The sequence below is a fragment of the Arctopsyche grandis genome, chromosome 9 (assembly GCF_051622035.1).
Source record: "Arctopsyche grandis isolate Sample6627 chromosome 9, ASM5162203v2, whole genome shotgun sequence".
In the NCBI taxonomy this organism is placed as follows: Eukaryota; Metazoa; Arthropoda; class Insecta; order Trichoptera; family Hydropsychidae; genus Arctopsyche; species Arctopsyche grandis.
The window spans coordinates 6,151,132-6,179,122 of record NC_135363.1 but is presented as its reverse complement, the minus strand read 5'-3'; the positions used below and the strand labels follow the sequence as shown (position 1 = coordinate 6,179,122).

The window sequence follows — 27,991 nt, the reverse complement described above, 5'->3', positions numbered from 1 at the left end:
ATATATGTATATCCCACTCCAGTACTCCATTGCACCAGCATGATGCACAGACTGCCTGACACTGCCGACCAATCACCGTTCAGTCGGATTGGCCCGGTGTCTGGGGTACCAACTCTTAACACTAACACACATGTGTACCAACTGTTCGATATTACTCTCATTCATTATACATCAATTATAATCATTTATATTAATTCCTACACATATATCATTTAGCCTTTTGAGTGAGACGTATTTTCTGTTGAAAGACCCCCCACGCTGAAAATTTCGCCGTGTTTTGCCGTGTTCGAAATTTAGATAATTTCAATATTTTTCATTTCAAATTAAATTATGAAAAAAATATATAAATCATGTATTTTAAAGGTAAAAATTTGTGTAATATATTATGTATTTTCCAGTCACAAATTGTCATAATAATGATTGCATATAAGCATGAAAATAAATTTATTAAAAAACTATCCAATTGTTTGATTCAATTTTTGAAAAATTTAATTTGAAATGAAAAATATTTACTTTGAAACGCAAAATATTGAATTTGTGGTGATAAACCTGTACAAAATCTCGCCATAGCCGCGTTTAACCCTTTGAGTGCTGACGTCTTTTCTGTTGAAAGCCCACCACGCTGAAAATTTCGCCAACATTTCCAACTAGAATTATTTAGAAATCCAATATAATGCAGGTATAACAATTGTAGCTAATCCAAACAAATCCTAGATAACTACCACTGAGGATTTCGAGTTTTGTAAAGGTGTGCTTAGACTCTCTAATATATCATGCAACAGTATAAAATAAAAACAAAAAGTCTATTAATGAATGTATGTATTTTTCCAAAACTAGTTCCATTTTCTTCGTTGTTGTTAAAATGTAATGCTCACAATCTAAATTCCAAGCTACAATCTAAAATACTCAGCAGTTAGTGATTTCCATCGGGTAATTCTGCTATGGTAATAAATTCAGAAATTTCGGTGTAAATGAGTCTTTATAAACGTTGAAAAATGAATGACACGGATTACGCGACCCATGTTCAATGCATTTTTTTTCAATGCTACCTTTAAAGGCTTAGCAGGTAGTATTCTTGTTTATTTTGTACATGCTCAATATACAACACCAACGGCGTTTTGCAGGTCCATGGACTTGTCAGCAAAACGCCGATCGGTGTTGGTCAACATTCAAAGGGTTAAAAATATAACCAAAAAATTTAGAAATATTTTCTCATATAAGAAAAAACAATGATAGAAAAAAATATATGATTAGATTATAAAACAAAAAAAAATACACAAAAAGATTGTTTCTTTAATATAATATTTGTTCACTTAAAAAATAAAATAAGAAATAAGACTAAAGCTTTAATAGATAATTAAAAAGTGAAAAAAAGACTTGATTATTTGAAAAACTACAAATCCATTGTTTTAATTAGGTGATATTTTTTATTTAACACAAATATAATAATTTAATGCACACTTCCTTTTATCCTAATGCGCAAATTATTCGTTCTAAGGAGCAAAGCTATTTTTATAAATGCACCGTTAAAGGTCTGTTCATACCTATCCAGCACGACCCGAATCCTGCAAGTATCCTGCACGTACGGACAGTATTCTTTAGTACATTCTATATGGACGCGCATGAATGTGTAAATGCGCATGCGCGAATGGAGTATGAATACGTCCATATAATGTACCAAAGAATACTATCCGCATTTGCATGACACCTGCAGGATACGGGTCGAGCTGGATAGGTATGAACAGACCTTAAATCGTACCCTTATTCTAATTACGTTTTGCACTGTCAATAATTTTAAAATATTGTAGACTTTGAATATAATATGTCTTGTATTTTTCAGATGTAACTGCTATTAAAACAACCTCAAAACTAATTCCTACTGAAGATTTTGAACCAACCACAATTGCTGGAATAACAAATGGTGTAGAAATCACAAGCACTGTAGATGATGGCTTAACTGAAGGATTTGTTGGAATTATAGATGATTTTACAATGATTGATGAAAATGTAACTACTGGAGACATTGACTCAATTACTACAGAATCATACAAGATAGAGTCTGAAGTCACTACATTGGATAATGATGAATTTACAGAAAGCGAAGTGGAAAGTAAAGATATTGAAGAGCAGACAGAAGAATTAATGTCAAGTATTAATGACAAAGAAACTACGACTGAATTTATTGAAAGGAGCACTATAAGTGATCTTGAAATAGAAAATTTTACAGAGACAGATAACGAAAGCTCGGAAGAACTAAGTACACCTTATCTAACCGATTTAGAGTCGACAACTGAAAAAGACATTCAATCGTCACCTATATATGATGAAAATGAAGATACATCTTCATTTTTTGACGAATTCATAACTGAATCTGAGAAAAAAGATGAAACAACAGAAATTGAAATAGTTAGTGATAGCTCTGATGAAAATGTAGGTGAAGAGGATTATACGGTAGCATTTGGTGATTCAGAAAGCACTGCATATCCTATGACGGAATCGGAAGTTGAATATAAAACTACATTGGATGATGTAGACAGAAGTACACCGTCTGGTACTGAATTTTCTCAAGAAGATGATGAAGTTTCAACAAATCTCGAAAGATTAAATGACATAGACGATTTTAATTATTCAACAGTTAATCCTATAGCAGATGAAGAAGTGACGAAAGGTGACGAAAAAACAATTCCGACCGATACTGATTATGAAGATCAGTATAATGATATTCCAGAGGATGGCATGTCTACGCCAGCAAATGTCGCATTGACTAAGGATGATATATTCGTTTCTACGGATGATTACAGTGAAGTTTGGACTACATCTATACAAGGACTACATCAAGATGTTGATGATTTGAAGAATACGACCGAAGTAGATAGTGATGATACTACTACATTGACAACTATAGAAAATGAAGAAATGACAACAATCCCATATACAATATTTGAAGATGTCACAGAAGGAAATGAGGATGATTTATTTAAGGATGATGAAAATGAAATTGAATCATCAGAATCAGAAACTGATGATAGTGATATTTTTGAAGATGAAATAACACAAAGCTATGATAGAGATATTGTATCAACCACATCCGAACCAGATACTGAGACAACTACAGTTGACAAATTTGAGGAATCTTATACGACAGAGCCAGTCATGGAAGATATTGAAACAAGTATGCATTTTTTCCTATTTTTGACATTGAAAAATATTTTTTTCTAAAAAAAATTAATTTAATCATATATGTATATATGTCTGTGTCTTAATCATATGTCTGTGGGAATATCTTGTAATGATGTAATGCAATGATGATTAAGATTTCAATCAAAATTATGATCCCGGCTTAAGTTAATGTAAATAAATATATTACTTAAGAGGGCTGTACACCCGAAACCTTAATTTTGTTGCTGTTCCTTTCTTCGATATATATATTGAGTGAATGCGACAATATATATCAATATATATAAATATATATATATATATATATATATATATATATATATATATATATATATATATATATATATATATATATATATATATATATGTATATATTGAGTGAATGCGACAGTTTCGCTTCGACCAGATAATACGTATTTTAAATCGACAAAATCGAGGTTTCGTATTCTCCTATTTTCTCCTCCAAAACTGCGCCAATTTTTAAAAAAAATTCATCATCGGTATGAGAAAGATATTTTCTGTGCAACTATGCGCGTATTTTTTTTAAAATCGACCGTTAAATAAGCACGCTGGACTCTTTTCGTGGGTGTAAAAAAGAGGCGATTTTATAGATGTTTAGCGGCTCCTAGCTCATATAAAAAATACATAATCAAAAAAATAAAATGATAGATGCATCGCAATGGTGGACATCCATAGCATATTAAAAAATAATTTCTCTAGTGCCATAATTGAGGAAGGGAGAATACGTTTAATACGTTTGTATGGACAAGGCGCTGGTGTCCAGCCCTCTTAAAGCCTTTATCATATTAAACAATTAAATATAAATATATTTAAAAGGTATTTGAAAATAAATACGAACACAGCACTGACACATCTATTTTAATTTTTTTTATTTAATAACTTAATATGCCATAGCTCATGCGATGATATTTCATCGGGCACAACACGAGTATTTAAATAAAAATATGCATAAACCCAAAACATTTTCATTTCAGCAACTTACGTCAATCAATGTCCAACGGGTCCAGATCTTGCTCTTGAATACAGTGAGTAAACAAAATATTAAAAACAAACTAATTTTAGTGCTATTTTGTTAAATAAAACTTTGCTTTCAGATTTAATATGCACCGAAGAAGGTACATTCAGTTTAAACGATTCGTGCTACAAGTACTATGAGTGTACTTGGAACGATGACGATGAGCTGGTGCCGGAAGTATTAGAGTGTCCCAAATGTCTCAGATTCAATGAGAAGGTCGGATACTGCGACTTGCCCCAAAACGTGCCGAGATGCTACGACCTGTACTCAAACCCAGATATAAGATGCGACTCGGTCGGGAACTTCTCTATTAAAGGAATGTGTGATCAGTACAAGGAGTGCATCTTAGAAGGCGATGGAATCTTTCGGAAGGTGATACACACGTGTCCGGAAGGTCTCAACTTCAACAACGTTACCAAGGAGTGCGATGGTATGGTGGAGTGTCCTTTTAGAACGGAGCCCAAGTGCGAAGCAATAGGAATGTTCCAGGATGATGAAAGGTGCAATGAGTTCTATGCGTGTTCCAGAGGGAATGATACACTTGAATTTACATTTAAGAGATTTCGCTGCCCTCCGGGTTTGGTGTTTAATGAAAAGACAGGAACGTGCGACTTCCCTAAAAACGTTCCGGGTTGTGAAAATGTGTTTCATTGATAGGTCAAGGATTTGATAGACTTTTGATACTAATTAGAAATTATTCATAAGGCGCTGTTTGAAGCTGAATTGAATTTTTATGACAAGAAGATGGAGAGCTGAAGTTTTTAACTTTTCGTGTACTACATATTGTGCGATTTTTCACAGTGCATATGTTTTTTACAATCTTTTAGATTAAGTCTTGGGAAAGTCAATCTAATGTTTCCCATTATCTTTTGGAGGGGGATGAAAAGTATTCATGACCAATGATTGTAGTCAGAAACATAATTGTATTGCAAATTTGCTATTGAATCTGGTACACATCTTCAAACTTGCAGGAAAGAGGATACTTCCATTCCAGCATCAGAAATTCTATTGTAATAAAGTTTTTGGAATCATGAAACAATTTTCATTTGCAAACCAAAACATAATTTTGGTTCTGTTAAATGTTTATGTATTTGTAACCAGGGCTGTAGAGTCGGAGCATTTCAAGCGGAGTTAGAGTTGTAAAAAATTAACAGACTCCGACTCCTATTTATTAATTTGATTTAGTAATTAATCATTCTTATTATTATTTATTTCTTTTTTACTTTATTATTCAATACTATTGTATTTATTATCTACATATATATTATTTATATGGATGATAGGGATTGCACTATTCACCCTATAGTCTGGAATAAGTTATTTTATTTGAAAGTTATTATTTTCTTTAATTAATAGAATTACGGTATGTGTCAACTAGTCTTCAATTGATTGAAGTAAATACACTAATAAATTTAAATTTAATATTTTTTTATAAAAATCAAGAATTTAAATTACATTATAAAAAAAAAATCGTCGAATTGCATGTATTTTGACATGTTGTTGCGATTGTTTCCTCTCTCTCATACTATCTTTTTATTCTCATTTTATTTATTAAATTGATTTGTTTGTGTATGAAATTCATACAGATGCACTATGAATGTATTATACTTATTAATTACTATTGGTTTTACCCAGCTTCACTTGGTATTTGCAAATACAAACCGCTTAAACATGGCTAATCTAATAGTAGACATTTTATTAAATTTATTTGAATATTCATTTGTTTTTATTAATTTAACGTCACGGATTCTACCACCCAAATCTGACATACATACAAAGTATCTTTCGAAATTATATATTAGATTTATTAGTAGTCTGTGTGCACATAATTGTGCACTTGGTAAAATATTGCAATTCAGATCTAAGTAATTAATAATTTAAAATTTAGCTATATTTTTTGCAAAAAAAATTCTTTTGTTTTTGTCGGCCATTCATGTGAACGAAGTGATATGCCGCGTCTCTTTCCACGATATACCATTCCAAGGGATGAAAGAGAGACGGAGCATGGTGAGTGAGTACTTTGTGAAGCTCCGTCTCTCCATGATATATGATTCCAAGAAGAGAAAGGGAGACGGAGTATGTTAATGACATTCAAACGCAGCATTAGGCTATTATTATATTCGATACCGATTTCATTATCAATAATTCGATAAATTGGGTTACATGTCAAATTTTAAATTCCTTTAATTTTTTATATTTTGATAATTTCTATTATTTGTTTCGTTTGCAAGAAAAGTCGATCTTACTAAAATCGTTCAAGTTTCAAGAGTCCGAGTCGAATCATAAGATAAAGTCCGAGTCAGTAAATTTTGAAACGACTCCATAGCCCTGTTTATAATAAATACATACTGTAGAAAAAAAATAACATTTTTAGACTTTTTTTACAGCTTCAGTTATGATTCAATATTGTTCGCTTCTCTGATCAGTACCAATTTTTATTTGTATTGTGTTTTTATAATAATTTAAATAGTAATAATATTTTTTGTAAATATATTTATTGATTGAATAAATGTAATATATTATATTATTATCCTAAACTAAAACAATTTTTTTTTAATTAAAATTCACGAAACAAAATACAGCTAAAAAAAAAAAAAAAACAAAATCGATCACATTTTCATATTACATATATGAAAACTAAAAACTGTAAAATGAAAGAAAAAAAAAGTAATTTATATAAAAATGTACTAATTTATTTTCAGTCAAAACTTTTAATATATTGTCAATACAATTAGTAAAGCACTTGGTGTGAAAGGGAACTACATATGATATGGTGCCGGCGTCGGTACGCTCATCAGCGGTGAATCTAAATAGTCCAAGTCCATCTGAACCGGAGGAACTTCTTGCTGCGAGCCCACCTTCTCTTGCAGCGACTCGTATAGCTTATGAACGGGATCCTTGTGCTGCGACCCCGGCTGCAGTACTTTCATCAAAGTCTGCAACCGATTCACAGGCAACTTAGGATGAATATACCAAAGCAACTTTAACAAATGTCTCGTAACGTTATCGCGGTTCAATCCGGCGTAGAAAAATTCATCGAACAAAACGGTGCAGAAATCCTCCCCTTGAAACTCGTCCGAGAGTTGAATCAACAGCGAGACGAGGGCGTGCAGGAATGGATCTTCGTAGGATCGGCCGTCTTTGCAACTCCCCAGAATGCTGAGCACCCTCAAAAGCGCACCCCGATCCCGTAACTTGGCAGCGTGGAGCGTGTAGTACATGGCTAAAACTCCGGATACGGAACTGTCCCGCATGTAAGCTTCGCAGGCGTCCGGAGGAGGTCCCGAGTGTTCGATAGTCGTTATAGCCGACTCTCGTTCATCCGGAGGTAGTTTGTTGTGAAGTTGTCTCACTTGATCGTCGACCATCAACGACATCAAAGCTGGAATAAATTTAGTGACGACTTGACTATCTAATTTTGGTTCTTTGAATTCTTGCTTTTCTATCATCCTCCAAGCGCTTAGCCCCAAGGCCAACATCCGTAGCAATAAAATTAAAACAGTATTATCCCTAGGCAAGAATTCCATATTGATCAAGTGTTGCAGTATTTTAATAGCCGACGTAGCTAAAAAGTTAATAGCGTACGGGTCGCACAGAGTCATCGACAGATCGCCGAGCACTTGTTCCTGTCCCCGTTTGATGCTATCGAGGAACCCTTGCAACTCCCGCGACCGCTTAATGTCCACATTTTTCTCTCGGATGCAAGCATCGAGGCACCACGTGAACTTGTGGCACGGATCGACACATATTATATCTTGAACTTCGAGGTCGTGCAGAGCCATGAGCAGCTCGGCACGGAGCGTGCAATAGTGAATGTTCTTAGTGCGCAAGAACAGAGTGCGGAGGAACTGCAGGACCATGTCGTACAGCCGGATACTGGTGCCGATCATGTGAGCCAGCTTCTGCACGACGGCACCCTGCCGACGCACTTTAGGAGACGGGGAGAAGAACAGATTGGCCAGATTCAAGTGGTCGAACACTATGTTTTCCTTTTCTCGGATGTATTGGGTGAGGAGGGGCGAGACTTCGTCTCCGAACAGGGATTGGTTGTCTTCCCAAATCTGGCGTTTCACTTCGGTGTCGGTGTCCTCGTAGAGGTTGCGGTCTCTCACTAGCACTTTGAGGTACTTGTCGTCTATTTCGGGGGTGTTGCGCAGGATGCACATGACGACGGGGCGCAGGGCCTTCACGCCCACCACCGAGAAGCTTCGCAGCAGCAGTTCTTTCAGCTTCTTGTCGCGGTCTTTGCCCTCCTTGGCGCCGATGTCGTTGATGTGGGCGATCAGCTTGTCGCGCAGCTCCTCCATGACGGAGGTGTGGAAGTCGAGGCGACGGACGCCGTGCAGGTCGAGGAGCGGCAGCATCGGCCGCAGCGAGGGCAGCAGCACGCCGTTGGCCAGCTGGAACTCCTCGATGGCTTTCAGCGGGTCGGTGCAGCTGGTGAGCGCGTCTCGCAGGAACGTCTGTCCGGGCACTCCGACATCCTCGAGGCCAGTGCCCGGCAGCTTGGCGCCGGAGGCCATGGCTGGGGCTACACGACAGTGACACCACTAGCAATACCACTACTAGTCGACACGATGACACTTGTCGATGTCGGTTTCATAACTCGCGCGCTTTCACCGCACGCCAAGAGACGAACGTCCCGCCCCGACGGCTGTCAGCGTCTGCCGCCACACAATCGCCTCGCGCACGACCCAACACCGCTTTTTACGCCCATCTCCAATGTTTTTACCGCTCGTTTATTTTCGAGTCGAGTGGTTTATTTAGAGGGCTGCGTCTAAGAATTCGGCCACCTGTTATTTATTTTATTTATTTATATATAATTTTAGCTATTAGCTAATTAAAAATAAATAAATACATCTTAATAGTATGGAGGATGAACGAATGAGACGACTGGCATGTTAATGCACGTGTTTATTATATGACAGCTGAAGACAGAGTGAGTAGTAGCTCTCCGAACCCAGCCGAGTTGGTTCCCACTCGCAGGAAGGCAACCAAACTCGACCATGTCGTATAAGCGAGCCGCCACATCACTCCCCCCCCAGCATCAGCGATACCAAAATTACAAAGAAACAAATTTTACAAAAGAAAAAAATTATTGTTACACAAAGAGAAAAAATTATTACGTGGGGAGAAAAAAAAATTGTTGACGTGGGTCATCCGCTGTGTACATAGGTGTACCGCCCTGAATGGTCGGTAGATTCGAGGGCGGTGACGTCGCGAGCAGGACGGTGGCTGGTCCGATGGTCGCGCCGATGCGATGCGATGCTGCGGCGGCGCCGCTCTTCCGAGGCTGATGTCGGTTGGTGGGGCGGCGGGGGCGGCAGGGGCATCGATGTGGTTGATGATACTCCGAGCTGGACTGTGAGTCGTTGTGGCTCGTGGAGGTGTTGTAGCGCTACCGCCCGTCTCGGCGTGACGACGCTCGTGGGGACGGACGGGGCCTTGATGATGATGATGATGATGATGGTGCTGAGGTGGTGTGTGATGAATCTTGTGGTGCTGGATGACCGTTCTATGTGTAGTGGATCGCGCATGACTCCACATCCAGCTGTCACGATCGTCGTCTCATTCGCTCCCCCATTTTTGTAAGCACCTGTCATCGACGTTGTGGCTGGACGTCGGTAGGTAGGTAGGTAGCCGTGTCTGCTCGTTTATTGTCACCCGCGGGCCGCGACGCGCTCTATTGATGGCGATGGGGGCGCGGCGGGTAGCTTCTCCCGTCTGACTCGGCGAGGCAGGGATGAGCGGCATGTTGAAATTGATCGAGGCTGCGTGGCTCGATGTCGGGGGTCACCAGTATGGAGGATGAACGAATGAGACGACTGGCATGTTAATGCACGTGTTTATTATATGACAGCTGAAGACAGAGTGAGTAGTAGCTCTCCGAACCCAGCCGAGTTGGTTCCCACTCGCAGGAAGGCAACCAAACTCGACCATGTCGTATAAGCGAGCCGCCACAATAGCTTAAATCTAAAATTCTATATTTAACTTGGGTCTACGTGACGAGTCAGAATGTTAAATTACAGAAAACACAAATATCGGAAGGCAAAGATCGAAAATCGAAAGATAAAAAAAAGGGTACATACTCACTTAATTTGCGCGAGCAGGGTACAACAGGAACAAGAGGAACAAGCTTTTCCTCCCGTATTCTGCACGCGCATATTAATACGGGAGGAAAAGCCTATTCCTTTTGTTCCTGTTGTACCCTGCTGTTTCGATTTTCGATCTTTGCCTTCCGATATTTGTGTTTTCTGTAATTTAACATTCTGGCTCGTCACGGAGATCGATTTAACTGTATATGTACTGTCCCTCACAGAGGTGTCTCTTCGCTCCTCGCAAGAATGCATCCATGGTCTTGGAAGACCTGATGCACTCAGAGAGGACGTTATACTTTAGCACACCCCTATGAAAGACACCCCCAGCTGTCTTTCTTTTTCTTACTCTACCCAGTGCCGGTTTTAGGGCGGGGGGCTGGGTCGGGCGGCGTTCAAGGGCGCCAAATAAGTTAGGGCGCCGCACGATGCGCGAAAGGCGCTTTAAAATTTAAAATTAGAGCGCCAAAAGCCATACAAAATTTTAGATAAGAGCGCCAAAGGCGAAAGTTTTTTCTAAGGGTGTGTAGAAAAAATTGCCCGAGGGCGCAATTGGGTGTAAGGCCGGCACTGAATCTATCTGTATGCAAACAAATCAGCCGCTCTTTAATTTTATCAGCCTTTGTATAAATCATATCGATAAAAAAAAATTAAATGCATGCAAGTAGTGCAAAAATCTTAACTTATGATAAATATTGTGTGAGAAATAAAGTGTTGAAAATTTTAATCAAAATAAAAATTAACCAGAAAACCAAATCGATTAGTTCTGCACAGGACCAGACAACAAGAGAGACTGAACGTTTCCAAGTTCAGTCATGAAAATATAATGTTTTTACCCCCAATCTCACATCAAGGGCATTATTCTTTCGATGACAAATCAATACTCAACATCCTTGAAGAAATACATCTGGCAGTCGCGCAGATAATAGAACATAAAGCACCCAGCTCAATGCGAATACTCAATTCCAAGCTATACTTGCTATCCCGTTATTTCCCTGAATTATAGTTCGGATGTGTATCAAATTGTAACTTAACAGCAATCCACAAGTATACAAGACAACTTAAATGCATTTTATAAAGTATGATATCTTGTTTTGTATTTATTAAAGAATGATAGGGGATGGAACGAATGGCGCTGTCCACACACACGATATCTACTACCGATATTTTCATTTCCAGTTCCCATATTGCAACCTGTGGTTGCTATTTAGGAACTGGATATGGAAATATTGGTAGTAGATATCGTGTGTGTGGACGGCGTCAATGGCTACGTCCACACTACCGATATCTGCACCAGATATTCTTGAATTTTCCATATCCAGTTCCCATATTGCAACTTGTGGTTGCTATTTAGGAACTGGTTATGGAAAAATTCGCAATCGTATTATTTTTTCTGGATCGAACACAGTTTATCCTAAAACAAATTATAATAAATTAAAGCAACTCCTCCCATTAATTTTGGATGAATATTGTAAAGGTGGGTACAAACGTTACTGAATACTCAAGATTAAAAAAAACAACTGGATCAAGATACAGTTCAGTCATTATTTTCGAGCACCTTTGTTGCGAGCCAAGGTCATATTTTTTTAGTTATAAACTGATGATACATTTTTCAATTTTGAAATCTTAGTGATTACTTGAGGTGAGTATGGCCAAAAATTAAATCGTCTGAGTCTTGATTAAGACGCGCGCTGACGTTTAGTTTCGTTTGACGTTTCGCGCTAGAATGGGTGATAAACCGAAACTGTGAGCATTTTCACTGAAATTTCAAATACATAAGTATTAACTGGATAGAAATGTTTCATAAATATAGCTCGATATTTTTCGTTTCATTTTAGTTTAATATGTGGCGACGTTGGCGGAAAATTCAGAAGCGTATTTGACCGAGTCGAGAGCATCAATCAGAAATCAGGCCCATTCGATCTATTACTAGTAACCGGTCGATTTTTCGGTCAAAACAATGACGAGCTGGAATCGTACAAAAAAGGCTATAGAAAAGGTATTGACATTATTTTACATACCGTGTCGTTATTTTTAAAACAATACTAGGAATGAAGAAAACAATATTTCAAGCAAATTATATTCGTTCATTTTTTTCTATATACTATATTTAAACCATACATAATAAAATATACAATAATGACTTGTTCTAATATTCCACTAGCACGCCTCTATTGCAGGTAGTTTTAAAAACCTATCAAATATTTGCATGTATATAAAATTTTATTGATTTTTCACCAGTCGCTGTACCGACATATATACTAGGACCAAGTTACGATGTGACGGAAGATCTGTATCCTGAAAACGAAGGAGAAGAGTTATTTCCTAATGTTACATATCTAGGTTTGATTTTTATTATACTTCTATTTACTATAATAAAGCGTGTTTGTTATTATTTGTTTATATACAGTACGAATTTATATAAAACGAGTAATTTGAACCTGTCTTCATCATTTACATAGGAAAGCGAGGTCTTTATACGACTACTAATGGATTGAAAATAGCATATCTCAGTGGTATTCAGTCAAAAGATGACACAGTTGAAAAAGGATTCTTTACCGGAAGCGATTGTCTTGCCATAAGAGATGCATGTTTAAGAGGACAGCCGGAATTCAGAGGAATAGATATTTTAATAACAGCAGAATGGCCGTCAGAAGTTCAAAACTTAGACGAAAGAAAAGTATATTTATATATATATATTTTTTTTTAAAGATTTATTATATTTCTATGAAAATATGTAAGATATATTTTTGAATTTTTCCAATTTTAGATAGATTTAGGAATAGCACCTGGTTCCGACTACGTATCATGGTTAGCGATGCATACTAAGCCGAGGTATCACTTTGTAGCATCGCCAAGTCTATTTTATGAAAGACAACCATACAGGTATTCTTCTCGGTGAAGATATACACTCTAAATCGTATAGAATTATAATAATAACTTAATTATATTACAGGAATCATAGCAGACAACACGATACTAGAGAATTGGCTACACGTTTCATCGCTCTTGCTCCGGCCCTCAATAAAGTGAAAGAAAAGTGGTTGTACGCTTGTATTTTGCAACCCATTAATAAGATGCGTATGATGGATTTGTTACAAGGAACTGTCGATGAGACGGCTTGTCCATACGATACTAAATACTTAGCACAACATGTTCCCGGAGCTGCTAAGGTATTTCGCATAGTTACGGTTGTTATAATATAACTTGTTTATTTCAATGATTTCAATATGAATTCTTCCAGAATATGGGCAACGGGCAGTTTTTCTACGATATGAATACTTCAGAGGGGGAATTCGGCGGAAGGAAGCGGAAACACCGCGATGATAATCAACGGGATCGGAAGAAACCGGAGTTTGATACCGGTTCGATATTTCAACATACTTGCAGATTAATTTTGTTCTGCAATTATCTTATGAATTGATTGTGTTGTAGAAAAATGTTGGTTCTGTTTGCTGTCTCCGACCGTGGAGCGTCATCTGATCATCAGCGTCGGTGAACACAGCTATCTTGCATTGGCAAAAGGTCCTTTGAATGAGTACCATTGTTTGATTACACCCGTCGCTCATCATCAGTCGATAACACAAGTATGCTCGAGTCGATATTTTATTTTATCTTTAATTTATACCAGGAAGGGCTAACAGGTAACCTCAATGTGCCTTCCTGGCCAGAAGCATTGTACATTCGATACACATATTATCAGTATTATCTTCTTCTTCTTCTAATGCCAAATCCGTATTCAGACGTAGGCGACGACATCGTTTATGGCCCGTGCGAATTTTTCCCTATCATGAGCAAGCCGAAATAGCTTTTCGAGACCAAGTCCCATCCATGACCTGATGTTCCGGAGCCAAGAGAGCTTCTTTCTCCCAAGCCGCCGTTTGCCTTCTATTTTCCCTTCTATGATTGTTTGTAGAAGGCGATATTTGGGGCCGCGAATAATGTGGCCAAAGTATTCCATCTTACGGCGCTTCACCGTGTCAAGAAGCTCTCTCTTTTTATGAACAAGCTGGAGGACTGTTTCGTTTCTTACATGTTCCTTCCACGAGATCTTTAGCATCCTCCGGTAACATCACATTTCAAAGGACTCTATCCTGTTCATGGATGCCACTAACAGTGTCCACGTTTCGCATCCGTAAAGCAACACCGACCAAACATAGGAGTGCAGGACTCTTAAACGCAATTTCATAGACAACCTTCGACAACATAAAACATTTTTCATGCTGTCGATTATACAAAGTATTATACATAAATACATATAACGACGTTGAATTATTCTTTGCTGTTAAGGATGAGAGACAAGCCTCTCTCCTTCAAGCGGATATTAACGCTGTCTTAGAGTTCAGTTCCAGTTTAAGGCTTGAACTGAACACTAGTAAATGTTCCATTATGTTCGCTCTATTTCTACAGATATGCCATTGGATCCGTGCTGTTGAAGCGTGTGGAATCTATGGTCAACTTGGGTATCACTTTTGATCCTGAATTCACCTTTCACAACCACATCAAGACAGTCGCTGACGTTTCCTTTCGTCGACTTGGATTTGTCTTGAGATATGCTCGGTTATTCTCCAACCCCTTGTCTTCTCGCTTGTTAGAAGTAAGCTAGAGTATAATGCGATTGTGTTAAATCCGCATGAAGCCAATTACTCTCTTATGATCGAACAAATGCAAAAAGCATTTCTTCGTTTTCTATATAAGAAAGAGTATGGGTACTACCCATATCTCTACCCCACTCCTTACCTTTTGGGCATGCTTGGGTACAATTCCCTTGAACTTCGGAGAAACTTCTCATTAATTCGTTTCGTTCTCCAGCTACTGCGTGGTGATACGTCATGCCCGTTGTTGCTGGAACAGTTGGGACTTTATGTCCCTAATAACTATGTGCGTGGTAGACATCATCATTTGATGGTTGTACCTCCTGCTCGCACAGTTCTTTTTCGAATGGCTCCTATTCCAAGAGCTATACGACTTCTCGATGAAATCGTTGCTGCCGTGCCTGAATGCGATATTTTCCGCCTAAGTGAGCGTAGATTATCGGATATTATTTTAACATATTTATCTGGTAACCTGCGCTCATCATTACTTTCTTAATTTGAATGTGATGTATGTGTGGAATATTAATCTACTCTCTTCCATTTGGGCCTCGCAGGGATGTTTTGTATTTGTAGCTTGTTCTTATTTATCGGAACAGGCTGCAGGTGCAAGACATTCCCTTATTTGTATAAATAAATATCAATTAATATCCACAGAGACATCTATGGTCAAATTTGTAAATTTGCAGCATTTTAAACAATTCGGTAAATACCTCATGTAGGTGCTCATTCTTTGACCTTTAAAGTGGGCTTTAATGTATTGACTGTATTTGTAATTATATTTTGATTTTATCAATATGTTAGGTTCCAAGTGAAGTCAAAGAAGAGATTGACAAGTTCAAAAAGTCGTTGCATAAGCTTTATGCCACTATGGAAGATGTTCCGGTGTTTTTCGAGAGGAATTTCAAAACGTCACATCTTCAAGTTCAGTCTGTGCCGGTGCCTAAAAGTTTCAAATCCAACTTGGCTGAAGAATTTGATGTAAAATTTTCCGTTTCGTTCGATTTGAGTGTGTTTCGGGGGAATGTTTTGAATTGATTTTTGATTTATAGGGACAAGCGCAAGCTGAAGGCATTGAATTGAGTGTTCTCTCTCCAGAAGATGATTTTTGTGATATTATGCCTCCCGGAATTCCGTATTTTTATGTCGAACTACCTGATGGTCATCAACTGTATACGAGGACTAAGCATACTTTTCCTCTTCAATTAGCAAGGTTTGTTCTACTTTTGCAATTATTTATTTACTATTTTATTTATTTTACATAAATATATACCAGGAAGGACTAACAGGTAGACCTCAATGCGCCTTACTAGACAATTAATTACAAACATTGCAGCATTTTAAATACATAAATCGCTGTATTTCGAGAGGCTGAAGAAGACGAAATCAACAATTAATTAATCCATAGAGACATCTATGGATTTAGACTTGTACATAAATTTTTATATGTTGTACATAAATCAAATTCAGATTTGTGACATAGCGGGTAGGATGATGTTTGCCAATTTGATGGAGGAACCGTTTCAACAATGAAATCAGATTGGCGAACTCTGATAGGAAACGATCGACTTGGAGTCACAAATATCCAAGTCTGGCCAGCAGTATTAAAGATTAGCACAGGATCGAATCCGGTACCATCTCGGTGCTAAACACAACCACCGAGCCATACTGCTGGCCTATGTTATATATACATATAATGTAAGGTAATTTATAGGCACGAGCATGTATTAATAGTAAAATGTTGAGTGCGCGCATTACACGCTCGCCGATCCGACCCGTTCACCCGTTCAAAATGATGAATGAATGTGTGTGAGCCTTTTTGTTGTGGATGTGTGTGTGTGTGTGTGTGTGTGTGTGTGTGTGTGTGTGTGTGTGTGTGTGTGTGTGTGTGTGTACGTTCCAACGCAGCGCATCTGACGCTGACGTCACCCGTTTCAAATCAGATGCTCAATATCAGGAGCACATGTCAGACGCTCCACCCTCCCCACTTCCCCGCGTCTCGACACGATCTATCGTCACGCCACATATAGCGAATGTTTAAAATGCACCCATTGGTCAGAACGTATCGTCGTTACTCTAATTGGTCAAACGTTTTAGTCCACATGGACCACTTCACGCTGATTGGTTGTGTGCCTCGTTCGCCTGTATTTATTTTATTAAATATCTCTAGCCACAACATATACTCCTGGTATTCTAAAATTTGTTTTTTTGAAGTCACCATGTTGGTCGACGTGTCCGCCACTTACCCGAATGCATACATACATACATACATTGCGTCCGTTTATATATATATATATATATATATATATATATATATATATATATATATATATATATATATTATTATTATTTATAGCTTTGTTAATTTTATTTATAGCGTGTATTTATTTAGTTGCTAATTTTATTTATTATTATTTATAGCGTGTATTTATTTTATTAAATATCTCTAGGCACAATATATACTCCTGGCATTCTAAAATTTGTTTTTTTGAAATTGCCATGTTGGTCGACGCGTCCGCCACATACCCACATATAATACATGCATCGCGTCCGTTTTATATATATTATATTATTATTTATAGCGTTGTTAATTTGATTTGTATTGTTTTTGTAGGGATATTCTATCAAGTCCTTCTATTTTGGATTGTGAAGAAAAATCAGACTGGCGAGCTTGTCAATTGTCAAAAGAAGAGGAAGTAAAGTATGTGTCGTCGTTCAGGGAAAAATTTGCGCCGTTTGATTTCACATCCAAAGACTGAAAGTGCAATAAATGATATTTTTAGGATTAACGAATAAATAAATCAATGAAAGATGGTCGTAAATGTATTTGTGATTTTATTGTCATGTAACAAATAAAATTATTATATGATAACATTGTCATTTCATTTACTATTTTTATTTTCAATTCATTTAAAATACAGATGTATATATATATATTTATAATTTAGATTAGGCATACCACTTTTATGTAGACATCAAGGAAATTTTTGTGGTTTATTTAATTTATCGATAGACACATGATAATACGTTTTTTTTTTTTGGTTCTATAAAGATAAATTTTGATACCATAAATGTCATGGCAATCTACGTACATACTTTATTTACATGTCGTGTATGGGATACACACATTTACAAAAATATTCCAATGAAATTGGTTCACGCTAATTTCCAAATTAGGTAAGTGAAAGTGAAATACACACTGAAATAAATAAATATACAAAATTTAACGGTTGCAATTACAATACAATGATAAAAAATATATGAAAAGGGATAAATTTACATTATCTTATGTATGTATGTATTATATATGTACACTTTTTTATACAACGTATTCATTTATGCTGCATTTACCCAAAGTCAATTGTTAAGACATGATCCACTAAGTCAAGCCAATATCGGTGTAAATAGGCATTCCGAGATAGTGGAATGTCTTATGCTGCATTCACACGAGGCCAATATTGAATTGGCTTAGTGGAATGTCCTGTGCTGCATTCACACAAGGACAATATTTTGGATTGGCTTAGTGGAATGTCTTAACAATTGGCCTCGTGTAAATACAGCATTAATGTCACAAACACAGGAGAACCTTACAGTTGTTGGCCATTTGGAATCAAATATACCGTTCTGTCAATTGATCGTATGTAAATTGACATTTTTATTGATTAGTAGTGGACAAGAGCACAATTGAGGATACAAAAGACACTTACAGGTCTGTTACTGAGAGTTGGCGCGCTCTCATACTCGCACAGAAGCGCGCTAAAGGGATAGGGCGTCTTTACTGAGAGTTGGTCTGTTACTGAGAGTTGGCGCGCTCTCATACTCATACAGAAGCGCGTGAAAGGTACAGAGCGTCTTTTTATTATTGAATGCAGTGTGACAGTATGGTATACACCTATTCACCGACACAACACAAGCGCATTTGTTCGCGCCAACTTTCGGCAACAGACCTATAGAGTATACACTGTAGTTATTTATTTTTAAACTTAATTAAAAATGCAAATGGCCGACGATCTTAACATGGCTGACAACTGTAGTGTTTCCTTCAGTATCTACCGATTTTTAATCGAAGTTTATTGCAAAAAATTTAAATTTGTATACATATGACGCTCATGTATAAAAATACATACCACAAAAAATTTATGTGATTGCCTAGTTTTGCGTTGAAATAACACAATTATTATTTTTACTATACATACAATATAAGTTTGACGCATAATATTTTAAATACAAATTTCATTTAATAAGAATTATTCAAAATTTTATACAGACGAAAATAATAATTTATTTTATATAAATTCTTAATATAATTTAATGTGACTAGATTTTCCAATAATGCAAATTTCAATAATTAGATAAAATGATTAAAAATATATATATATATATTTTTTTTAAATAACGATGACTAGAAATTGAGATTTTTTTCAAAAAATTATCATTGTGTTGTAACGTTTAGTTAAATTAAAATATTGCATATAAAAACTTACAAAAACTATTCGTATAAAAATTAGAAATACATACACGTTTAAAATTAAAACAACTTCTGATATGATCACATCGTTGTCTTTGAAAATAATCTTGATAAAAAGTTCGTTTGCTGTAAAAAATTATACGCTTATCAATTATCGAACAATTAGTTTATTAGTTGAATGTAGAAAATGTAATTATACATAATACATGTGTACGAATATCTTAAATTATTATCATAATGATAAACAATAGTTATTCTTCACCAATTCATTCATCCTTTAATGTTATTGATTCTTATTAAATAGGTTCTTTTCATAAAATGGTACATAAATCGGATCACGGTTAGGAAGTTCTGTATATATGTATGTAGTATTTAAGTGTATTAAATTTTATTTACATTTTATTTATTTTGCATTGAATGTGCATTTAAAATAGAAATGAATAAAATTTGACAATTATATAGGTAGCAAAATAAACGTTCCAAATACGATACATGTCATATAATATTAATGTCGTGGCATAAATAAAATATACATACATATAATTCGTGGAATCAAATATCGACGAATTTTTAACATTTTTATAAAATCTACACCAATATCTTGTTACAAAGTGATTTTAAATCAACTTCATCAACAGGGTCAATAGTTATATGTTTATATATATATATATTTTTTAAAATATATTTATTACTGCTCAACATGTTATATTGTCTCGGTATTAAAAAGTATGCACTTCGGTATTCAGATTTATTATTTTAAAAACACACTAATATATGCAATTATACCAGTACATTACTTTACGAGCCTTAACATATAAAGCAAAAGTTTTTTTTTTTTTTTTGTAAATGGCAGTAATAATTTAAATACAGTTTTATACCATTTTAAATGCTGCATTTAAAATATTAGGAGTAAATTAAAATATGCTAAAATTATGAGTTTAAATGCGAGTGAAACATTCATCGTTTTGAATAACAACAATTTTTACATTACTTGTATGTATGTAAAAGAGTTTTTATTTGTTATTTACAACGATCTAAAACGTTTTTACATTTCTTTTATTGTGCATAAATATTTACAATCTTATTATATCTATGTTTGGATATTATTATCATATACATATATATAATATCGCTATTCTGTGTGTCTGTGTGTGTGTGTGTGTGTGTCTGTGTAAGATAACGCTCGCCGTACTATAAAACAATTAAACTAACTCAATAGTCGTTTCAAAACCAACTTAATAGTCGTTTCGATTCAACATACAAATGTACGTCACAGCTAAAATACTGCCAACAATATGTACGAATATAATAACAAAAGAAAAAACATCTATATATACTGTTTGCTATTAATTTTTCCTCTGGGCAAGTCTCTGAGCATTTAGCGCCATCTATTGAAAATTATCACTTTTTCTATTGGTGTTTTATATTGTTTATACATATGTAGGTAGATTTTACCATTTTTTTCATATTAAACAATTAAATATAAATATTTATATATAAATTGTATTTGAAACAAATACGACCGCTTGCGGATCGAACACAGCACCGACACATTTCTTTTAATTTTTTTTAAATAAATAGCATAATATGCCATAAACCATGCGATGATATTACATCGGGCACAACACTAGTATAATATAATTAAGTATGCATTTGTATTGATGATCTATTATTTAATTATATTGTATATATGTATATATTTTGTAGAAAACATTCAGTCGCGTATTATTTTTAGACTTGATTTGTATATAAAATGTGCAAGGAATTTCCGATTGTTTTATAATAATTTTTACGAATTGTTCTGTTGAAAAAAATCTATTTTTTTTTATTAACATAAAAACATTTGCTTAAATTGTGCGTAAATCTTAAAAACCTAAACGTATCATTTAATAAATTTTCGCTTATAAATTATCCCTGCAAAAGTCTTTATAGAAGTTTAGTTTAATATCAATGCGATTTTTTAACATCACGCTGTGACAGTAGATATATTTAATATTTATTTTAACAAATTCTATAGGGAAGACATTGATGTTTTGGCTTTGATGTTTTTTTTTTGGGAAATCAAATCAAATCAATTCGGATTACTTATAAAATTGTTATTTTTTGCCAATACTTATGTTTTTAATAAATTATGTAACGTAGAGATTAGGTAATAGGTGCTCGTGGACCGCTGGTTTATCATCGCTAATCGCCTGATCGCATGTTTGCGCCAAAAAGGCCTCGACGTATGAACAAGCTGTATATAACAGCCAATAGGGTCTCGCTATCCATCGACCAATCACCTCTCTGTGCTGAGAGTACACGCTGTGTATAAATATTCGGCGGTTTTGTTCTGTGCATTCATTCGGAGCTGGCTGGTCGACGGACAATTAACTATAAGAAACCCCTCTACACGTCCACGGTACAATAATTTACAAAAAAAGGTGCCTGTTCCGCAGTGGCAGCTCGTCTATATAGGCTGCGGGCTACAGTCCTCCCAGTATAGTAAAAATGCATGGTATTGTTGTCATTCATATGGTCTACGGGCTGCAGACCTACTAGTTTAGTACATATACATGCTATTTTTGTTTGCATTTGATCACCGGTATGATCAACGAGCTACTACAGCCCAATTAATCTCTGTAGCCCCCCTACTGGGTATTTTTACGAGCCGCCACTGGGCTCTGTTGCCATTTTTAAGGCAAAAATGTAAAAAACTGGCTAAAAGTACTAAAATATAGACAGCCAAAGCTCATAAATTAAATTTCAAAGGAGGGTACAATTTTTTAGGCTCAGGTGTTTGAACATTCTGGGCCTAAACACTAAAAACAAATCCAGTAAATAACTTAAAAATATGCGTATATAAAATTTTAGTGCACAATGTAAAATATTTTGGATAAAAATTGCGCTCACATATTAATATGTCCACACTTTTATATTATATAGATATTTGTTATTTTTATTTTATAGGTATATTCATTTTCATTAAGTTCTGTAAAACATTTCACTTACATTTTAAACAAAAATGTTCTTTTATAATACAAAAATACGATAGAAAGTTAAACGAATTTCATTTCTGATGTTATTTTAACTATTTTTTTATAAATGCAAATCCACTACACATTGTCTAGGATCACAATTCGTTTTTCTGTTCAAAGCCTTTTTTTTTTCGTTTGATGAGACTTTATTATACGTTGATTTGAAAAGTCTCCCTGGGTAAGTTGGCTTGTGCCATCGACGGATTGGCAACAGTCCTTTTTCGCCGAGACTGGCCGACGTTTGTTTCGCACTCGGTGTCGTCGGAGAACCTCGAAGGTGGATGGATGTGGTCGTTGAACGACGGGTAGTTCGATATGCTGGAATGACATTGGCAAACTCAATTTATTGTCACTGAAAATGTTTGGGTTCTCATAATAGTATCAATCAATGTACCTACCGATTTAGTTTTGCGGAAAAAAGATTTGTCTCTGCGTGGTATTGTTTGAATACGTTGGGAAAGGTCTCAATCTGTAAATCGTTATCTCATTATTGGTCAAGGATATATGTATGTAAATGTTTGAACGTTATCTCTAGTTTATTTTATGTATATTGTATGCACCGTAAAACAGGTCTAGTTAGTCCATTAATCCTTGGCCAATTTTGAAAATGTTGATTATGTGCTTAATATAAAAACTACAATTTTAATTTAATTATTCGGTTTCGTTTGGTACAGAAATGAATTTAATTTGAGAAAGAGACACTTTTATATATTCGAAGAATTCCCGTAAAACTACGCTTCACAATCGTTCTATGTATTATTTTGCTAAAATCTAAATGTAAGCGACAAAAATTTAGTTTAATTTATATTTTAGGCTATTCAAAGTGTCTTGGAGGAGTTTTATAAGACTAAGATTTATTTATAACATCTACTTATGTATTGATGTATGTATATTAGAGTGGCTTTCATTTTTGGAATTCCAATAAGTACATATAAGTCTCATGATAATAAATATTTGATAAATTTAACCAAATAACTAGTCTAAAAATTCTATTTAATTAAAATTCAGTTTCTTTTCAAAATAAAATCGATTATATATGTAGAGTCATTAAAGATGAAGATAAACAATTTAAACACTACATATTTTTTAATCTTTAATTTTCAAAATTAAAATAAATAAGGGATGTTCATAAAATTACTTTTCAAAGAATACTACATATTGGAATACTAAAATAAATTCATCAAAGTGAAAATCACTCTAATGTACATGTTTAATAATATAATTTAAATTTTGATTGCATATTAAAAGCGATTTCAATCACTACAGTAGAGTTTTCGAGATCAAAACAATTAATTTTCTCATTTACTTGAAATACTTCAGCAATAACTCTTAAACATCTAAGCACTACAAGATTAGGTTAGGTTAGAAATGGTGAACCGTCTTGAGATCACATACAAAAACATCATTGTTGGAACGTTTGAAATACTGATTGATTCATGCAAATGTTTTTTAAATATAAATAAAGACGACTATGGCTTTTTAGATTTTTGATCAGCGACGATGATGAACGTTCACCATTTTTTGAAAGTACTCAAAACCCCTCCAAGACCGATCGCACCTTCACAATATGAAAAACAATAGGATTTTAAATGAATTTCATGCAAATCGGATGGCATGCTATATATAAAATGATATCAAATATACTTATCTTCTCAGATAATATTCATATAATAATAAAATTACAACGGCTTACTTCATTTAAAACTTTCACATTTGACTATCGAACAGTCTGTTTCATGCTGTTTTGATTTCCAAAAGCATTCTCTACTGTACATTTAAATCGAATCGATCTAATGCTAGGCTCCGCATGCTATGTTCGGCAATAAGGCATTAAATATATAGATATTCGTCAACTTGGAACTTATATTTTTCAATGTATACATATTATATTGCGGATTTTACCTGAATGTAGTTTCATCGTTGTGACTGGAGTATCCTGAGCTGGAACGGACGTGACGACGGCCGGCTGCAGCTCCGGCTTTCCCACGTCGAGACGGGAAACCTCTTCGGCCGCCGACGCCGTTGAGAGACGTTTCTGAGGAGCTGCTGGAGACTTCCGCTCCAGTCCCTGATATATGGTTCGATAATGTCATAAAATTCAATGGCATGTAAGTGTGTGATGGATCGGTGCTTTTACAGTGCGAGGATGCGGATGCGGAGGCCGCGTCGCTCGTCCGGTGCGGCGGGTGTCTCGGACGGCCACGGAACCCTTCGGTGGCGCCAGCACCGGAGACGTCACTGCCCTCCGACATGTCGTCACCTTCGTCTCGTGTATCGTACTCTGAAATGGGCAGGTGGAGAGTTAAAATCTTCTTCACCTCAGAGTCGGTCGAGCCGAGGTTGTCGGACTCTGTAACAAATAAACAAGAATATGTTGCGGCAAGCGCTGGCGCGGCACCTACGCATGCTTTAAAATGTCTTCATGAATGATATCTATATGTATATTGAATTGGAGGTGAAGAGGATTGAGGGATTGGGTTGTGATGCTATTTATTATAAGATCATTTCTAGATATTTATAATCGTTTATAATTTTAATAAATTTTTAATGGATTTGAATGCGAAACGTTTATGATATCGATTCAGATATTGTAGACTACACTTAGATGATATTTCACTATGATAAAAAGTCGCATGGTTTGTATTAATTTGTACTATATAGATAGGTAACTACCTACATATATTTCAAACTCTCTGATATTGGAAATTTTATTTTTATAATACACAATGAATAAAAATAGGTTGTGGCTATTTGCAGGTACTAGATCTGCAAATTATTGGCGATTTTCAGGTACTATATCTGCGAATTATTGGCTATTTGCAGGTATTATATCTGCGACAGGCGCAAGGCCTTCTGCGCATGCGCGTGAACTGTCACTGTCAGCGTGTTTACTGTTAAAATTTTGTTTTAAACCTCTTCAAATTTAGTTCGAACTCGTTAAGTGACGTAGAGTAAAAAATATAATCCAAATTAGTTAATATTATTAATTGTTAGAAAATTATTATCATATACAACGTATAATACCTACATACATACAAGTACAAGCCGCGAACTAGCTAAATTATATAAATCTATTATAATAACGTGTGAAATTTATTTGCCTCATGTATAATGAACGATTGATTAAACAAATCTAGCATACATTAAATGTAAGAAATTATAATCGGATTCGAAGTTCACAGGTATAGTACCTGCAAATAGCCAATAATTCGCAGATATAGTACCTGCAAATAGCCACAACCATAAAAATAAAGATCTGTTGAAAGTTTGTCATTTTACTTGATTTAATTCCATTTTCTTGTATTCTTAGATCAGTATTCCTTATTTCTATATGGAATATATCTGAATTGATACATGCAATAAATTGTAATATATTTATAAATAATTCAAAACAAATGATTGATGGAATATTTATAATATATGAAAATTTTGATAAGATGGCATGAAAATGGCCTCTATTATGATCAAAAGATGTATATGTTAAAGCAATGAACATCGAAAGCTTAATTGAAAGTGAGGAAAAAGCCAAGTAAATGAAAGAGATTGCCGATAGCGAAAATTTATAAAGATTCCTTTGTATGCAGCTTAATGTTTCTTCCATAATATTTATCGTATTATAAATTCATTTAAATATCGCGAAAATATAGTACAATATATACCTTGACTTTCTGAATGCGGATCTCTCAACCGATTGCCTTTTCTTCTTACTTTAGTATATTCTGGTTCTTTATTCTACAAACAAAAACTTAAAAATCAAAACCAACATACATTAAACATTATATGTAATCAACGATTAAACAGAATTTACACTCACGTGTCCCATTTTGAATTTGTCGCTTTGATTTGGTTTGATGTCGTGGTATACAAAAGACCCTCTCACCGAGTGATATGGACCGCTGTAAACGTTTCCACTGTAACTGCTCTCACTGTAAGCCGGCTTTGTCAGTTGAAAAGTAGCATATGGACATATGTCTTCCATGTAATCTGAATACATTATAGGAAATAAATAATATATTATACAAATCAGTGATTAGTTTGCATAGATGTAGAATAACCTAGATAAGCCATTACGTACACTTTTGGTCGGAGATGTTGTCGCCACCAACTGAGGGGTGCGGGGGGTTTAACTAGCGGGGAAGTGGTGAAAAAAAGGAAGGGACGCAAAAAACGCAGTGGTCAGCAACCAGTTTATGTACATATGTACATGCACTGAGGTTTTATTTTATTTATAACTTTATTTTATTGGACACTCCGCGTGTCAGTAAACCAAACTAATAAAGCCATATTAAGAAAAAAATATTTAGCTATACACACTATATTAAACTACAAATGTATGTTACTATAATAATAAAACCATCATTAACTATTACAATATTTAAACATTAGTAACTTCCACAAGGATCAATTTTAAAGCTGACACTTTAATATGTAGTTCATTGTTTGTAGTTTTAAACTTAATGTCGATTTCTGAATTTCCTTCAGTGCCAACAAGATATACGCGTGCATTTAGAGACATCTGTGTCAGAGGTTGTCGACCGCTGTTCCATCACTGCATATATCTAGAGATAGGACTGGAAGCGCGCCGTTTATTTTTCCATTATTGTAAATGCTTTGTAAAAAAGGTTCGGCAAACCTTTAACAATGCATTTACAACATGTGAACAATGAACAGCGCGCTCTGGGTCCGCTCTTTACATATAACACTACATACATCGCGCCGATATTTCATTACATTGTTACGTACGCCGTGGATTAAGCGAATAGAATCCCAGAGACTGTGTGACCGTTCAAGGATTATCTGTTAACGGATTAACTAAGTGCATACCGTGCGACCGGTATAAGTGGTTTCAAGGATTAGCGACAGGCTAAGTTCAAACAAGCTAAACAATGATTGCACTTCTCATACCGTGGGAATACATATCCGAATACGTGACTATACAGTAGGTAAACAGATTAGACGTCCTGAGAGATCTACCCCTTATAAGGCGGTACGTAGGCGATATCACGTCATTCTGGACTGAGCACTGCCAGTGCGTGTATCTCCTTAATCATCAATAAATGCTGTGAGACGACTGTTGGCCTTTTACTTGGATCCTCCACCCACCCCTACGCAACAATATGTTAAAATACTACTATAATTGAAGACATTATATATTAATTCTTACTTATGATATGTGATGCCATCCGCCTTTTTATGTTTTCTTGAGTAATTGTAACACAATTTCACTGAATACGTTGGTATTTTCGAAAAATGACTTAGAAGCTAACTAGCTACTGAGAGAGAGTGTGCATGCACTGTACTTTCTTTTGTGTGTCCATGCACCAACAGGGTGATTGGCATAGAGCATCAGGGCGTATCTATGTATTCTATATCTATGTTAGTTTGTCATTCAAAATGCTCACCGTTGCCTTCACCTTTAAAATTAGGCGAATCAGGCACTTGAGGTATAGGTTGACGACCTCTTCCACTCACAGCCAAGTATTGTTGATCTCTATTTTGCTTGTTTTGCAACTGAGCAATAGACGGAGAGTCTCCGATCGCTGCTTGAGATCCACATGAGCCCGGATTGAGTTCTTCTAAAATGTTTCCAAGTACTTTTTAGTGTC

The 27,991-nt window shown here is 35.5% G+C and overlaps 3 protein-coding genes across 3 annotated transcripts in view; 1 reads left to right on the top strand and 2 right to left on the bottom strand.

The window, feature by feature from the left end:
* Positions 1-6,703: 6,703 nt before the first annotated feature.
* Positions 6,704-8,887, bottom strand: NELF-B (negative elongation factor B). Its single transcript, XM_077437606.1, has one exon. The coding sequence runs from the start codon at positions 8,734-8,736 to the stop codon at positions 6,973-6,975; it is 1,764 nt and encodes a 587-aa protein (XP_077293732.1). The 5' UTR covers positions 8,737-8,887; the 3' UTR covers positions 6,704-6,972.
* Positions 8,888-11,943: 3,056 nt separating this feature from the next.
* Positions 11,944-17,788, top strand: LOC143916437 (CWF19-like protein 1 homolog). The gene is made up of 11 exons (XM_077437543.1): positions 11,944-12,054; positions 12,147-12,307; positions 12,550-12,651; positions 12,771-12,988; positions 13,079-13,194; positions 13,265-13,481; positions 13,553-13,673; positions 13,744-13,895; positions 15,705-15,881; positions 15,953-16,113; positions 17,515-17,788. The coding sequence occupies exons 1-11, from the start codon at positions 12,035-12,037 to the stop codon at positions 17,657-17,659; spliced, it is 1,590 nt and encodes a 529-aa protein (XP_077293669.1). The 5' UTR covers positions 11,944-12,034; the 3' UTR covers positions 17,660-17,788.
* Positions 17,789-22,139: 4,351 nt separating this feature from the next.
* Dscam4 (Down syndrome cell adhesion molecule 4) overlaps positions 22,140-27,991 on the bottom strand; it is a 202,950-nt gene continuing 197,098 nt past the window's right edge. The window contains exons 31-37 of the mRNA XM_077438728.1: positions 27,788-27,958; positions 26,200-26,369; positions 26,045-26,117; positions 24,589-24,735; positions 24,288-24,453; positions 22,541-22,703; positions 22,140-22,169 (exon numbers count right to left, since the gene is read on the bottom strand). Of these exons, the coding sequence (XP_077294854.1) occupies positions 22,140-22,169; positions 22,541-22,703; positions 24,288-24,453; positions 24,589-24,735; positions 26,045-26,117; positions 26,200-26,369; positions 27,788-27,958 (920 nt within the window). The remainder of the gene's footprint in view (positions 22,170-22,540; positions 22,704-24,287; positions 24,454-24,588; positions 24,736-26,044; positions 26,118-26,199; positions 26,370-27,787; positions 27,959-27,991) is intronic.